This window comes from Plecotus auritus (genome assembly GCF_963455305.1).
Source record: "Plecotus auritus genome assembly, chromosome: 3".
Taxonomy (NCBI): Eukaryota; Metazoa; Chordata; class Mammalia; order Chiroptera; family Vespertilionidae; genus Plecotus; species Plecotus auritus.
Genome location: NC_137772.1, coordinates 200607520 through 200623485, shown reverse-complemented (window position 1 = coordinate 200623485; position 15966 = coordinate 200607520). Strand labels below are relative to the sequence as shown.

The 15966-nt window shown below is 40.3% G+C and overlaps 1 protein-coding gene across 1 annotated transcript in view; it reads right to left on the bottom strand.

Moving 5' to 3' along the window:
* The window catches only part of GUCY2C (guanylate cyclase 2C), a gene marked incomplete at its 5' end in the record, with an annotated part of 69178 nt that overhangs the window by 24346 nt on the left and 28866 nt on the right, over nt 1–15966 (bottom strand). The window contains 7 exons of the mRNA XM_080660758.1: nt 1282–1368; nt 5526–5630; nt 6085–6156; nt 6797–6859; nt 7763–7868; nt 8532–8613; nt 14940–15051. Coding sequence (XP_080516884.1) covers nt 1282–1368; nt 5526–5630; nt 6085–6156; nt 6797–6859; nt 7763–7868; nt 8532–8613; nt 14940–15051 — 627 coding nt within the window. The remainder of the gene's footprint in view (nt 1–1281; nt 1369–5525; nt 5631–6084; nt 6157–6796; nt 6860–7762; nt 7869–8531; nt 8614–14939; nt 15052–15966) is intronic.

Here is a 15966-nt window from a genome sequence, read left to right as displayed (position 1 = left end):
AGCAAGCATCAGAGCATGGAACACGGCAGGCATCGGCCATGGCAGGATGGCTGAGCAGGTAAGCAGGGACACCAGACCAAGCGGGGCGCTGGTCACTGTCTTTGGGGCAAGCCTCTGGTGATTACTGAAAATCCTTTGCTCCCGTGCACCGTGGTCCTGCTGGGCGCTCACACCTGCTGCCAGTGCTGGCCCTGCTCGTACCCTCTGCTGGCGCCGGCCCCAATCACTCCGCACCATCAGCAGGTGCAAGCGGGGCCAGCGCTGTCAGTGCATGGCAGAGGCAGGAGCAGGGTTGCCGGCAGACAGGGGACCAAGGGCCGTGGTAGGAGGGGCCAGGCGGGGGTGCAGAGGAAGGACTGAGACCTGCCCCTGTACCCACAGCAGCCTTGTGGCCCACAGTTCTTTCAAGGTGCATGAATTCGTGCACTGGGTCCCTAGTATATAATATAAAATGAAAGGTTGATCCTATTTTCTTAAAGTGTGTTCACTTACCACTTATTTGGTCTGTGACCTTGGGTATGTCTGGTCCTCTACTACCTCAATTAAAAAATATGCATAATAAGGCTTTGCTATTCTGAAGGGAGGGGCTAGGCTAGATTAGTTTCTAAAATTTAATGGATTTCATTCTATTGTGAAAGGGGAAGCCTGTTTTTCTCTGGTGTACTTCCCTCAGCTGGCTAGAGGTGTCATTGCAGACACTCGTTTTCAGCCTGGATCACAGGAGTGATATGTGGCAAATGGGGTATCATATAACATTTTGCAAACGTATTCTGATGCTATGTGGAGGGAGATTTAAGATTATCAAATAGCTCACTCTTGGGATTGACTTTTCTTCATTCTTGAGTGAGGCCCTGGTTACTGGTACTCCTGTGTTTGGAAATGTATATGTCCAAATTTATTACTGCCTCATACAAGATGGTTGCCTGTGTTTAATATTTTCTCTTATAAAGTTGAAGATTCAGTTGTTCTCTCTGCAACTTTATATTATCTTAACTTCCAGCCAGTCTATGAAAATGTGTGCCTCAAACCCAGAGTAGAAAGCATATAATAATCATAAGAAGGAGACCCAGTATATATTGAACATTTACTTGTACCAGGCCTTATGCGAAGTATATGCACTATTTCATAAAATACTCAGAACAACTCCATGACTATTAGTACTAAATATTTTTATTACCATCTTACAGATGAAGAAACCAATGCAGAGAAGTTGAACACTTGCTTGATCTGTTTTCCTGTATTTAATTTTCTAGATGTATTTTGTGTTTATAGGTCTCTTACCTTAGCAATGTCATACAAGACAGAGATCTTAAACTCCCAGTCCATGAATGTACCATCAGGGTAGGAAATTGTGTCATTTAAAACTTCCTGAACAGGAAAAAAAAGAAAGGAAGAAGATCAGTTGTCACAGGAGGGATAGTGTGGAGAGACCATTGCAGGCAAATAATGATATAATCACGAGATCTTGGGCTCAGGAACACATTGGAACTCTGTTGCCCTGGATTTCCTGAACGTATACAGGGTGGAGGGAAAGCAGGTTTACCGTTGTGAGTACGTGAAACACAGAGTTTATTCTTGTATTATTATTTATTAACTATTGCATTATTTCCCATACGAATAACTATAAACCTACTTTTGCTCCACCCAGTATTTATTTTCTTTCCTACGTAAGAAACATTAGGTGGTTTTCACGATGAGGACATGAGCAGGAGATACCCAGAGTATCCAAAATTCTGGTTCTTCCACCTCATGGGGGTGAAGGAATGAGCCCATGAGCACACGCCTGCCTGGAGAGTGGGCAGGTGAGTCTGAATCACAAGTCGCTGGACTGCAGGTCCTGTCTCATCAAAATTATATGAGTGTTTTTAAACAAGGAATTGCTGTTAGGAAATTCATTCAGTAGGCTTATGTTTTTACTAACATGCTCAATTACATCCATTGGTTTTATAGCTCTAAGTTTTTTTATTGCCCTAGCCGGTTTGGCTCAGCAGATAGAGCCTGCAAACCAAAGGGTCCCAGGTTCCATTCCAGTCAAGGGTATGTACCTTGGTTGCAGGCTCCTACCCAGCCCAGGTCCTGGTTGGGGCACATGCAGGAGGCAACCAATCAATGTGTTTCTCTCACATTGATGTTACTCTCTGTCTTTCCCTCTCTCTTCCACTCTCCCTAAAAATCAATGGAAAAATGTCCTTGGGTGAGGATTAACAACAACAACAACAAAAAATGTTTTTATTTATTTCAAAAAGAGGAAGGAAGAGGGAGAGAGAGATAGAAACATCAACAATGAGAGAGAATCACTGATGGGTTGCCTCCTGCACACCCCCTACTGGGAATCAGGACTGCAACCCAGGCATGTGCCCTGACTGGGAATCGAACTGTGACCTCCTGGTTCATGGATCAACACTCAACCACTTAGCCACACTGGCCAGCTAAATGGTTTTTTGTTTGTTTGTTTGTTTTGTTTTAGTTTACTAAGTCCTCTGTCAATAAGACAGAGTTCCTGGATTTTGTGTGAACTGTATGACCTAGAATTTTGAACTCAATATTTTAACATGGTGATGGTTCTAACAAGATGATGGTTCTAAGCTAGTAACATAGTAAAGCTCTAATAACCTAACAATAGTTTCTTGTTTGGGGAAAAAGCACAATTTGACCTTTAGTTTTAAGTCAGGCACTATACCAATAATTTCAAGTGAAGGGTCCAAAGTTGTAATTCATTTCCGATAAGGCTGGCTGGGTTGTAAGTACCACGCCAAGTTAAGGGAGGGGAGTTATGCCCAGACACACTCTAAAGTAATTCTTACCCTTAGCACCTGACATATTTTATATTTTGTTTATGTTTATTATCTCTTTGCCTCATGAACACATAGACTCTGTGATAATTTTTGTTCACTGAAGTTTCTGCAGCATTTTGTTCAGTGTCTGGCTTGGAATAAATCTTTATTTAATAAACTATAGGCCCAATGCATGAAAATCATGCAAGAGTAGGCCTTTTCCTTCCCCCAGCTGTTGGTACTGGCTTCCCCTAACAGCCCCTGCTTCGTCCAGAAGGACATCCGAAAGGATGTCCAGTCTAATTAGCATATTACCCTTTTATTATTATAGTTGTTTGCTGCTTGAATGAATCAGTTGTTCCCACCCAAGGTTAGCTACAGTTATGGTATATTTACAAGGCACGAAGCAAATTGTCTTTACCCCATTTAGGTTGAAACTTTCTGATTTGTTTCCCCACAAAAGTACGTTCTGATGGGATTTGCCATGGTTGGAGCCTGAAGGATGCACAGGGAGGGGACTGCCATTTGCCTTTGCACAGTCTTTGCTTTGAGGCTCATGGTACAAAGCGGTGGTTTTCTGTAGAAACTTCTGTTATTGTCTGAGCCCAAAAGGACTCAGCAATGTCAGAAGGGGGTCCAGAACTATTCAGATAATTGAAATTTCCTTCCTGAGGGTAGAGAGCCCCCAAAACTATAGGTATGATACCCAATGTTTGCTGAGCATTTTAGGGAGTAAAAGACTCTGTAAAACTCTTTGACCAGACTTTGTGAACTGGTATTCTAAAATTGCTGTCTCATTGAAATTAAATGAATCAGAGTATGGTATAGCCCTCATGTAATTGTTATCATTAGAAATGTTTTATTTAAATTATAATTTTTTAATTTAAATGTTCATTTTCAGCATCACATGGTCTTTTTTTTCTATGACCTTTTGATATGATACGTGAGAGTGATATTTTTTAATTCATAGAATTAACCATATCTGATTATACTATGCTCCTTATATACAACTGGCTTAGAGTTACTAGTATTCTATTTATCATTTTTAAATCAATATTCCTAAATATGTTAGCCTTTAATTATATTTTATTATCAACTTTATGCTAGCTTTGTTGAATGTTAAATGAATTTAGATATTTGTGTTTTTGCTTAACTTTAGAACAGTATTTATATACACACAGAGAATTATTTATTGAAGTTTAGAATTAAGCCAAAGCTAGTATTTTTTTGTAATGGAAATTAGAATTTCTCCTATTGTTATTAGCTTACTTAAGTTTTTACTTTTTGAGTCAAACTTTCATGATTATATTGCATCTAAAATTTTTCTCTTTTTTTTGGATTTTATAATTTAATAGTCTTTGAAGTATTCTTTCACAATTGAAAGTATCTTTTTAAATGGCTTTATTTTCTATGCCCACGTTTGTTTATTTTTATGCTTGTTTTAAGTTTTAATTAGAAATATGAGATGCTTGTATGCTTTATAGTTTAAAAAAGATCAATAACTCATAAATGCATTTAAAAACTCTACCTATTTTGTAATGATTGAATTTTGAAAGTTTCTTTTCCTTAGGCCATAGCTATTCTTCTAAATTTTATATTGAATACTTAGATTATTATTATTTTTAAAGACAGAGTAGCATTTAGGGCTATGAGTTTCTTCTTTGAGGATAGACCTGAGTTTATTTTGAAAACTACTAATCTTGTTTACTTTAGTTTTTTTTAATAGAAGCTTATTAAAAAATTAAAAATTTCTAAGGGGTTAGCTTAAATTTCAAAATTATTTTTAAATGTTACTGAATAATGAATATTTGGACCTCTTTAAAGCTGCTACTGCCCGCAATCTTAGGATTCTGTCTTTGTTATGGGGGACAATATTCAGGTTATGAAGGGACATTGGGTCTCAAAATAGTCCGAGGGCAGGGTGACCACACATTGTGGTTTGCTTGAGGTCAGTTGCAATTTATGTCTACTACTCCAACAATTATGATAGTACCCCCTTTACTTGCAAAATATCCCGATAAATCATATGGTCACCTACCCAATGCATGCCCAGAAACTGCTCCAGGTGATGTTCAAATATTTCAGTGCTCCTTGAAGCAACTGTCCTCGATTCCTTCCTTCTCCTACCCTTTCCCCATTCAGTCCTGTTTCTGCTGCACACCTGATTTTGTTTCTTGTAAGTGACTGTTTCTTGTATATGCCTGCCCTTCTGAACAATTTAATGATTTGCTATTCCTTCTTGATGCTTGGTTGTTTCCAAGAAATCAACTTATTTCTGTCTTACTTTCTCTTTCTGCTTTGAACTTGCTCAGCCAGAGTACATGGCCCCATCTGGCAACACCTGGGCCATCCTCAATCCCTCACAAGGGAAAGGATGGTATGAATTAATACTGTAGCAGAACCAGGACTTATGAACAAGTTCCCTAATTCTTGTCTGGTGCTATCATAATGGCCACCCATTTTTCTTTTCATACAAATCAAGTAAATATGCAAGTAAAATAAAATGAATTTAGAGGTAATTGGTATATAATATATTAAGACTTAATATATAATATATTAAGACTTATTGACAAAATCTGAGTGATCCAGTTTAGTAACATATGAACCCACCAACTTGTCCTGATACTTCTCTAATATTATTTCACTAGGTGAACATCTAAAACTTCTAATATATATATATATATATATTTTTTTTTAATTTTTTATTTTTCTATATGGGTGACCAGATAGGAAATTGGAAATTGTCCTTACCCGGAGGGACCCTCGCTCGCAGTATTCGACCACCCCAAAGATCATGGTATCAAGCTTCACAGTTCCGTAGAATTTGGTTAGGTTGTAATAGTCAATCTGAAGCAACTAAGATAAAATGATTATTTACAAAGCAAGTCAGCGAGAAAGCAGCACCACAATAAAAATTAATATGCTAATAAAACGTGTTTTAGATCTTTGGGAAGATGATTTGGAATGTCAGTATATTTCTTAGTATACATTGCAACGCATCTTACCAACCAGTCTTTTTTTCCTCAGCAAGGGGACTCGAATACAAACCTTTGGCTACTCTCAAATAATATCAGGACCATTTTGTAGGACATGCTATTAGATTTCCAACATGATTTGCACCATCAAACAACACTCTCCAATATCTGTTAGTAGAATCTTCAACACAAATACGTATGGTCACCCATTTCTCGGCCTGAGGGCTTCTCTGTCAGCATCCCCAGTAATGCCTTGCTGCCCTAGGCCCTCAGGGCTTAGGGGAAATGCAGTGATGCTATTTCTCACTTAAGGGTTTCAAGCAAGGGACACATACTTTGTTCAATTCTATCTTCTGCTTCTCCGTGAAATTGCCATCGTTGTGCTTGAGATCCTTTAGAATCACTCTCTGCAAAGATCAATTGAATTAAGAAGATAAAGTTGTAGCATGACTATTTATATGCATATTATAATATTTTGTTTGTGTGTCTATCTTCCCACTATAATGTTAGCTCTTGAGAGCAGTGACAGTATTTTGTTGATGTTTATGTCCCTTGGATATGAGAGGCTCAGGTTTGAATGTTTCTTTAAGAATGACTAAATGAGAAGGAAGAAAGAAAGGTTGGAAGGAAGGAAGGAATATAAGAAGGAAGGAAGGAAGGAAGAAGGGAGGGAGGGAGGGCGGGAGGGAGGGAGGAAGGAAATCTCACGTGGAATTGTCATATTCTTACTGAATGAGGCAAAATATAATACTAGGGCTGCCTGGACTGCTCTGAAACTCTTTTATTTTTCCTTTCGCTTCCTACACTCCACCTATCTTAAAAAATTGTATGCATTCTTTAATTTTCCCCGAACTGTGAGTCTGTAACCCTTGAAGCAGCGCCCTGCCCATCCCTGTGAAAGGCGCCTAGAACAGCCCCGGGCAGCCCTGCACCCACGCCCACCTTTGCACAGCCAGCATCTATCTGAAAGTGGGCAGTGATGAGTCAGCAGGCCCAGAACACACCCCTCACCAACAGTTCAGAGAAGCAGGGGGAGGTGATAGTCACCTTTTTGTCGTATTTGCACTGTCGTAGTCTCTGAATTGTATCTCGTCTCTTGTCATCATCGATCTGGTACAAGAAAAGGCTAATTATTCCAGAAGCTTCCTGTCTTGTCCCATCCACTGCCAGTCAAAGGCCGAGAGACTCTGCCAGGTGAGCGGTATCTACTCGCTCACAGCCTGCTGGACAGACTCCCAGGAAAACTGTTATAGCTGACTTGTGTTTCTCTCACAACTCGCCTTTCCTCTGCAACAAGATGCTAAACTCTGGGTTTCCCCCACTTCCTCTTAGAGTTGTGCTGTCCCTCCCTTCTTCTTGTGTTCTACTTCAGCCAGGGTTTTCTTGCTTCCTTCTCCCCCTGGCCCCTCCTCGTGGGAATCATTGCCTGTAGTTACAGACAGTTGCTCTTAGGGGAACATGTTGTGCATTGGAGTTGCAAACTCATGTCTAAAAGCCCAAGTGGCAATGCAGCGAGGACACTGGGCCGGGTGTGTGAGGGGGGCAGCCCCATCAGCTCTAGTTGCAGCCGAGAGAGTTGCTGGATCATCTGAATTGTCAGAAGAAGCTGGTAATCTGAATTTTTCTAGCCATTCCAAGATTTTTATTTTTGGCAATTACTTTTAAAAGATAAATATTGACACACACACACACACACACACACACACACACACACACACACATCTGCAGGCCAGACATGGCCCTTGGTCCACCAAACTTCAAAGGCAGAAGAAAGGTTGAGAACTATTGCATCTTTCAAGTTGATTCTCATAAAAACCTGTGATCTGTTGTAATATTGTGAAAATTGACCTCTTAGGGGCATTTTAAACGGTGAGTGAAATAACATCGAAGTCTTAGATTCTGAAAGAAATGATCCCTGCTTGGCTCATTTCCCACCATCTCCCAGTGCCTGTCAAACACCCGGCAAGCTGCACCAGCTCTGGACAGGCTTCTTCAAAAGGTGAGGCCCCTTACCTTCAGGCTCACGTGGTTGGTCTCATTGGTCTCCAGAGGAATGATGTTTTCACAGGGAATGTGGGACCATTTTTTCTGACGACGTTCATGCTCTTTTTTGTATTTTCTATGGAAGGAACAGAACCAGTCAATAGGTTCCTATTAGAATTCATGCTGTTCAGCTTCTGAACACTGGGAGAAATTTCAAACCCTGGCATTCTCAGGTAGATATGTGGTGAGTGAGGCCAGCCCAATTACAACGCTCCAATCTGGCGAGTGCTGGCCATTAGCAAACTTGTAAGGATTTCCGATGGCCTTTTATATTATTCCCCCCCCCTTTTTGTTTCGCTTTCTTGGGTCCTTCACTAATACAGCCCTTCACTATAATAGAGAATCTGAACTGATGGCATACAAGCAGGGGGAAAAAGGGGAAAGAAAAACATTTTAAATTGATAACCTTGAAAGGCAAAAACACAAATTTTTAAATCACCAGAGAATATACCAGATTCCTAAGTAAGCCAGTTCCTCTTGCGTATATGTGCCTTGGAAAACATATGTAAGAAGAAAATACAAAAGCACAGAGAATTTGTAACAATACGCATCCCAACATTCAAAATGTCAAAGTTTTGTAATTGTTTTCCCAGAGAGTATGGATAAATTAGATTTATTGATCTTACATCTGTCTAGAGACCTCTTTGTGAACATACATCATCAGCAATAGCCATTAAACCTCTCCTTCCCTCCCTCGTCCCTCTCAGAATGCGGAGCACAGCGGGGAGGGAGTGGGTACCTCAGCACCAGGAGCGCAGCCAGCAGGAGCAGGACCACAGTGCCGGTGAGAGTGAAGACTGCAATCATCAGGATTTGAGGTCCTGTCACAGGAAAGACAGTGCAAAACGTGTTAGTAAGGATTGCTGAACAGAGAATAAAAGCATTTCAGAGATTCTAGTTGTATGATGTAATTTGGGGAAGGGGAAAGGGAGAGCCCTTTAAAAATATATATCCTTTATTCATCTCATCATTGATAATGTAGGTCCTGTGTCTTTGGTCTCTGAAGAAAACTATCTTCTAGAATGTGCCCTAAGGAAGTGGCTTAATGTCAGCTATCCTTTCAGTCTATACATGTCATGTCTTTCTTTATAGGAGTCGCCAAATAAGACATAAAATAGCTTCCAGCACACAAATAATTTTGGTGGTGGATGTCTTCCTGGTGTTCTTGAAACAATAGACCTAAAGGGAATTCAAAGTGGGAGGCAGAGACAAGTATTTTTTTTTTTTTAACACAGACCACAAATCAAAAGAAAAGAAAAGTAAGCCAGTGCTGGAATATTAAATTACAGTGTTGCTGGTGGTCCTTTCCAAGCTCTGCTAGACAACTGGGGGAAGTCAATGAAGAATGTAAGTGATTATATTTATTAGAACACGAGTACGTGGGTGGAGTTATGTAGATGGGGTACTGTGGGAGACTCACAGAGGAGTAAGTGGAACCCTGGACAATGTGGATCCAATACAAAGAAACAACGAAGCAGAATCTGAGTATGCAGAGGAATAGCTAGATGGAGAAGGACAAAAACAATGATAAACTACGAGAAACTCGTGGTTCATTTAAGCCACAAGGGTCTCTATGAGACTCAGAAGCTACTGGGTTGAAGAAGGAAAAAATGGAATGGATTCCAAGCAATAGACGAGAATGTGTAAGAAGCTGGAAGACAATAGCAATATGGTGAAGGAGACATGTTTCTTCTTACAGTAAAAATAAGAGACCCAATCAGAAATTCTAGGGGAAAATGTTCAAATAAGACATATTTTAAAAATGAAACACAGTAAAAATTGGCCAGATTTTGAGAATTTGCAATTTTAAAAAAAGTTATTATTATTTTTTTTAGTAGGTGTGGCACAAAGGGGAGACACTGGAGCTAGCTATATAGAAAGAAATTATATCATGGCATGCTATTTGGCTTCATGTGAATAATAATAATAATAAAATGTTTTCAACTTATAGACTATCTACTTAAAGGTAAATGACAGAGGGCTTCATTATGGTTACCAAATAAATATTATCAGCCATGACAGATTAAAGAAAAATACAGGAGACTTTGGGAGCAGAGAAAGAGATAGAAGAAAAAAATAGGGACACTAACATCTTTATCTTACAAAGTTGGGAAGCAAGAAGTTTTATAGATACTTGCTAGAACAACACTAGAAGCTCATGCATATTAATTAAAATGACAAAGATACCCAATAAATATATTGACAAAAAATTTCTGCTAGGGGGAAACTTGAAAAAAAATTTTTAAATTGATTTTAAGAGGGAGAGGAAGGGGGGGAGAGAAGGAGAGAGACAGGTGAGAGCCAAACATTGATCAGCTGCCTCCTGCACGCCCCCTACCAGCAATTAAGCCTGAAACCTGGGCATGTGCCCTGACCGGGAAGAATCAGCAACTTTTTGGTGCATGGGATGATGCCCAACCCACTGATCCAGACCAGCCAGGGCGAAAGGGAAACTTTTAACCGTGAAATTATGAGCTCTGGGTTTCTATCTCCCAGGGCAGAAATAAATTAATAGATTGCAGTTGAAGTTGCATTGTGGGCACATCTGACTTCGGTGAATTCTATTTATTACTATAATCACCATTTCCATCACCGCCACCACCATTGTGGCAGCCATCATTCTCACACTCCTAGCTAGAAAACAAAAGCGAGTATGAGATGTACACCTGAAACTAATATAGTATTGTATGTCAACTGTAATTGAAAAACAAACAAAAAATATTTAAAAATACCATCATACTCTATTACAGATTAAGATTTGGTTATCTAGCCCTAACTGGTTTGGCTCAGTGGATAGGGCAGTGGTTCTCAACCTTTCTAATGCCGCGACCCTTTAATACAGTTCCTCATGTTGTGGTGACCCCCAACCATAAAATTATTTTCGTTGCTACTTCATAACTGTAATTTTGCTACTGTTAATGAATCGTAATGTAAATATCTGTGTTTTCTGATGATCTTAGGCGACCCTGCTAGCAGTTCTCAACCTGTGGGTTGTGACCCACAGGTTGAGAACCGCTGCTGTAGAATGTAAATATCTGTGTTTTCTGATGATCTTAGGCGACCCTGCTAGCAGTTCTCAACCTGTGGGTTGTGACCCACAGGTTGAGAACCGCTGCTGTAGAGCCTAAGACCATCGGAAAACACAGATATTTACATTACGATTCATTAACAGTAGCAAAATTACAGTTATGAAGTAGCAACGAAAATAATTTTATGGTTGGGGGTCACCACAACATGAGGAACTGTATTAAAGGGTCGCGGCATTAGAAAGGTTGAGAACCACTGGGATAGAGCATAGGCCTGCGGACTGAAAGGTCCCAGGTTTGATTCCGGTCAAGGGCATGTGCCTTGGTTGCGGGCACATCCCCGGTGGGAGGTGTGCAGGAGGCAGCAGATCAATATTCCTAACTCTCTATCCCTACCCCTTCCTCTCTATAAAAAATCAGTGAAATATATTTAAAAAAAAAAGATTTGGTTATCTATACTAATAAAAGGGTAGTATGCTAATTAGACCAGACGTCTTCCAGACCACCTTCCGGATGTCCTTCCTGACAAAGCCAGCCCTGGACCAGGGCCAAGAAGCCTCCTGTGGTCCAGGGCGAAGAAGCCACTCCACTGACCAGCCTCCTCCATGGACCTGTTCAGGGACCTGCCGGAGCCCAAGCGCTTGCTGGCCGCTGGTAAGTGAGGGGCCACCATGCTGGAGAGGAGAAGGGGGCAGGCAGGCAGGCTGGTGGCGGCCTGGAGGCCAAAACGCCCTAGGTGGTCGGCGGGAGGAGAGGGCGGGCAAGCGTGCTTGCCTCAGGCCTGGCCCCAACGTGTGCACTGCAGCCCTGGAGCGCTCCGCCATGTTCGCTGGTAGGAAGAAAGGGCTCTGCTAGAGGCGCAGCGGCGGGCAGCGCCAGCCCCCCGGCCTTTGTGTGTGGCCCCCACACGCTGGCAGCTCAGCTTCGGGTTGCTCAGCATCAGCCTGGCGCAGAGCCTTCGCACGTGGCGCGGGTCTGAATTGCTTTTCCCTTGAGCAACGTTTTTCTGCGTGTGCTTGTACATGTTCAGGGTATTGTTTTGGTCGGGGTTACCCCAGAGAGTGCAGGAATCGCCAGCGTTATCTTTCCTGTTTTTAAATCATCCTTTGTGCTTCTCTGATTTTTCGGTTGATAGTAGTTTCCAGGGTCTGGGAAGTCTCCCTCTCCCCAGAGTCAGGAGCACCAGCCCAGGTCCACTCATCGCCCCGCCCTGACGGGGGGCGGGGTGAGTTCCTGCAAGCTGGGGTTTGATCCCCATGCATTAGCCATAGGAGACCAGTGCCTTTGTTATTGCTGTGTGTCTGGGTTTTAATTGGACAAATGCCTGGCGGCCCAGGGCGCCAGCTTAGCAAAATCTCGCAGGAGGAGAATTCTGTCTGGGTTTCCCCAAATTCCCTCAGCCCCTACTCACCCCTCTGTAAAGGTGCAGAACAAGTGAGGCCCCTTAAATAAAAATCAGAGGTCTCCAGCAATGGTGGGCCTCTCTCATCACAGTCATTTGGACTGGATGGCATTTTGGGTATTTATCTAGGCTCCAAGACAGAGAAACACAAGCTCTTCTCTTAAATAATTCACAATCTTATTAGAGCGAGTGGATGATGAAAGCGCAATAATGACATCAGAATGTAAGGCAACAATACAGAGAGGAACAGAGGCAATTGCTAGGGTGATTTTCCAACAATTAGTACAAAGAGTATGTGCTGTGAATTAAATAAAAAAAATATGTGTGGAAGTAGCTGCTTCATGAGTATGGCATCCCTTCCTATTTTAAAGGAAGCTGAGTTCCATGTGAACTGTGTACTATGCTATGATATTTGAGGCACAGAACAAGGGAGGCCCTAAGTGTACTATGCTTTGATATTTGAGACATTCTTTATTGTTCAATGTGACTTATTTCTGTACGCCTCAGTTTTGTAATAGTTAAATTACTAGAATACATCTTGCTATAAAATATTACTAGAAGATCAAATGATCAGGTGACATTTATTATTTTCTATAAATGGACACAATCTCTGGTATGCTAAAGTGCTAGGTAGTATAGAAATGTCCAGATAGGGAGACCTACAGGCTTGATTACAAGTGAGGTTTTATCACAACCAAAATTTATTGCTTAAAAAAAAGCAGGGAGTCAACTAGAAACTGAACCAAATATAAGCCCTTGAAAAGCAAATGTAAATTGGATAAGCTTTGCTATTATAAGAGCAACAAGAAAGAATTCAGAGGCAAGAATGAGAAGCAGATCACATCCACTCTTAGTTGCTGCTAAAGAAAAGAATGGTATATTATGAAAATACTTAATACAAATTGTAAAGAGATTTGTTCAAAGAGGATTTCCTAAAGTAGGTGGTAGGTGATATTTCAGTTAATTTTTTAAAATGTGAAGAGGTTAGCTAGATAAGAAAAAGGTGTAAGGGTCCCGGATTGGAGAGGGTGCAGGCTGGGCTGAGGGACGTGCCCCCCCCCCCATGCACAAATTTCGTGCACCAGGCCTCTAGTTTTAAAATAAATTCCCATACTTACGTTATTTTCAAAAAGGGAGTATGAGAAATACAATTTCAACAGGGCAGGTGATTCTACTTATCAGTCTATTAAAATTTAAAATTACACATCCCCTAGAGCCGTGGTCGGCAAACTGTGGCTCGCGAGCCACATGCGGCTCTTTGGCCCCTTGCGTGTGGCTCTTCCACAAAATACCACGGCCTGGGCGAGTCTATTTTGAAGAAGTGGCATTAGAAGAAGTTTAAGTTTAAAAAATTTGGCTCTCAAAAGAAATTTCAATCGTTGTACTGTTGATATTAGGCTCTGTTGACTAATGAGTTTGTCGACCACTGCCCTAGAGCATGGGTTGGAAGGCACATGGGGGACTCCCATGTGCTGGGCCCTCAACTTATCTCAATTCCTATCTGTTTCTCACAGTGTGACCATCTCATGGCACTAAATATAAGATGTACACTAAATAGAAATTAAAATGATACTTTAAATTTATGTGAAAACTGTTTGACAACTGGCAAACTGAAATACATTCTTACTCCATTTTAAAATTTGTTTAAAAATTTATTGTTCAATTTCAGTTGACACACAATATTATATTAGTTTCAGGTGTACAACACAGTGATTAGACCTTTATATAACTTATGTAATTATCACCCAGATAAGTCTAGTACCCATCTGACAACATACATAGTTATTACAATATTATTACCTATATTCCCCATGTTGTATTTAACATCCCCATGACTATTTTTATAATTGGCAATTTGTAATTTTTAATTCAACATACTTTTTAGTTTTGCTTGTTCAATAAGTCACAGGATCACATTAGCTCTAAGGTTAAGCTTCTGCTGCCTTCTGGTGGCTGCTAAGGTTATCACATTTTATTTAAATGGATCACAATGATAACTTTTATTTTTTATATTTTTTATTTTTTTCTAGTCTGAGATGATTTTTCTCTCCAAATAAATACTTAGAATGCAAAGTGCAATGAATATTTCCAGTTGGCTTTTAAAATGACCTTACAAAAGGGACTGTAATCAAAGCTACTTGAAATTTTATTCTCTCTCTCTCTCTCTCTTGCCTGGCCGGCGTGGCTCAGTGGTTGAGCGTAGACCTATGAACCAGGAGGTCAGGGTTCGATTCCTGGTCAGGGAAGACCTTATTGTGAGTAGGTGGGTAACCATCATTATAACCCAAATATGTGTCCTATGAGGGAATGGGGGAGACTTTGGAGGCCAGGCTCAGCCAGCTGACATCAAATATATGTATTCTCTGAGTTTACTGCAGTAAAATATAAAAGGAGTAAGAATATATTTCATTTTTCCAATTGTCAAACCTAGTTTTCTACAAGATAATTTATGTCAATGGGAGGGTAGAACAGATATTAAAGATGGATATGCTAAGTTAGAATAGAAATTGTTTTTGGTGTTTCATCAGAACTGTAATATCATTCATTGTATGGGGAAGTAAAGTCCACATTTATAAGCCTGGAAAATATAATTCAGACAACAAATAAAACAAACAAAAGAAAAAACACAAGCTAATTGCATAAACTATAGAGTTTACTCTCCTTATCAGAAAACACACACACAATTTTAAGAACAGAAAATTCACTAAGGATATCTTACCCCGGCCTGGAATATCATCAGGAAGTCTCTGGTTCTTCCAGATGAATGTGGGGCTGTTATTCACTGGATTAGTGACATTTGTGTGCGTGTCATAGGTCAAAAGTACTCTGTACTGTGTCAGGGCATGAAAAAGAAGAAAGATGAACAGAAAAAGAGATTTTAAAACAAGTTCTGATGAAATTGACCATCCTGTCCAACGACATTTGAATTTCATAGTAGCATTCTCAGTGAAACAAAATAATGTTAACCAGCCATAGGGGAGCTTATTAGGATTCATTATTGCTTCACAGCATGAATGTTGATTTAAGCTCCACGTGGGTCAATTAGTTTTATGACCATATACTATGTCTACCCAACACAGGTTCTTGGGTCTTTAGAGAACTGGCTCAAGCCTTTCATTTTACAAATGTTAAAATAGAGGCTAAGACCAACAGACATATGAAAAGATGCTCAATGTCATGAATCATCAGAGAGATGGAAATTAAAACCAGAATGATATATCACCTCACATCTGATAGAATGTCATCAATAAATAAGCAAACAACAAGTGTTGGTGAGAATGTGGAGAAAAGGGAACCCTCGTGCGCTGTTGGTGGGAATGCAGATTGGTGCAGCCACTATGAAAAACAGTATGGAAGTTCTTCAAAAAATTAAAAATGGAACTGCTTTATGACTCAGTGATTCCACTTTTTGGTATTTATTTGAAGAAACCCAAAACACTAATTTGAAAGAATATATGCAGCACTATGCTCATTGCAGCGTTATTTATAATAGCCAAGGTATGGAAGCAATGCAAGTGCCCATCAATAGACTGACTGGATAAAAAAGAATGGCCAATAAAAAGAATGAAATCTTACCATTTGCAACAGCATGGATGGACCTAGAGGGTATTATTATTACTGAAATAAGTCAGTTATAGAAAGACAAATATCATATGATTTCACTTATACAGAGAACTGATGGTTGCCAGAGGGGAGGGGGCTGGGAGAGTGGGTGAAAAAGGTGAAAGGATTAAGAAGTAAGAATT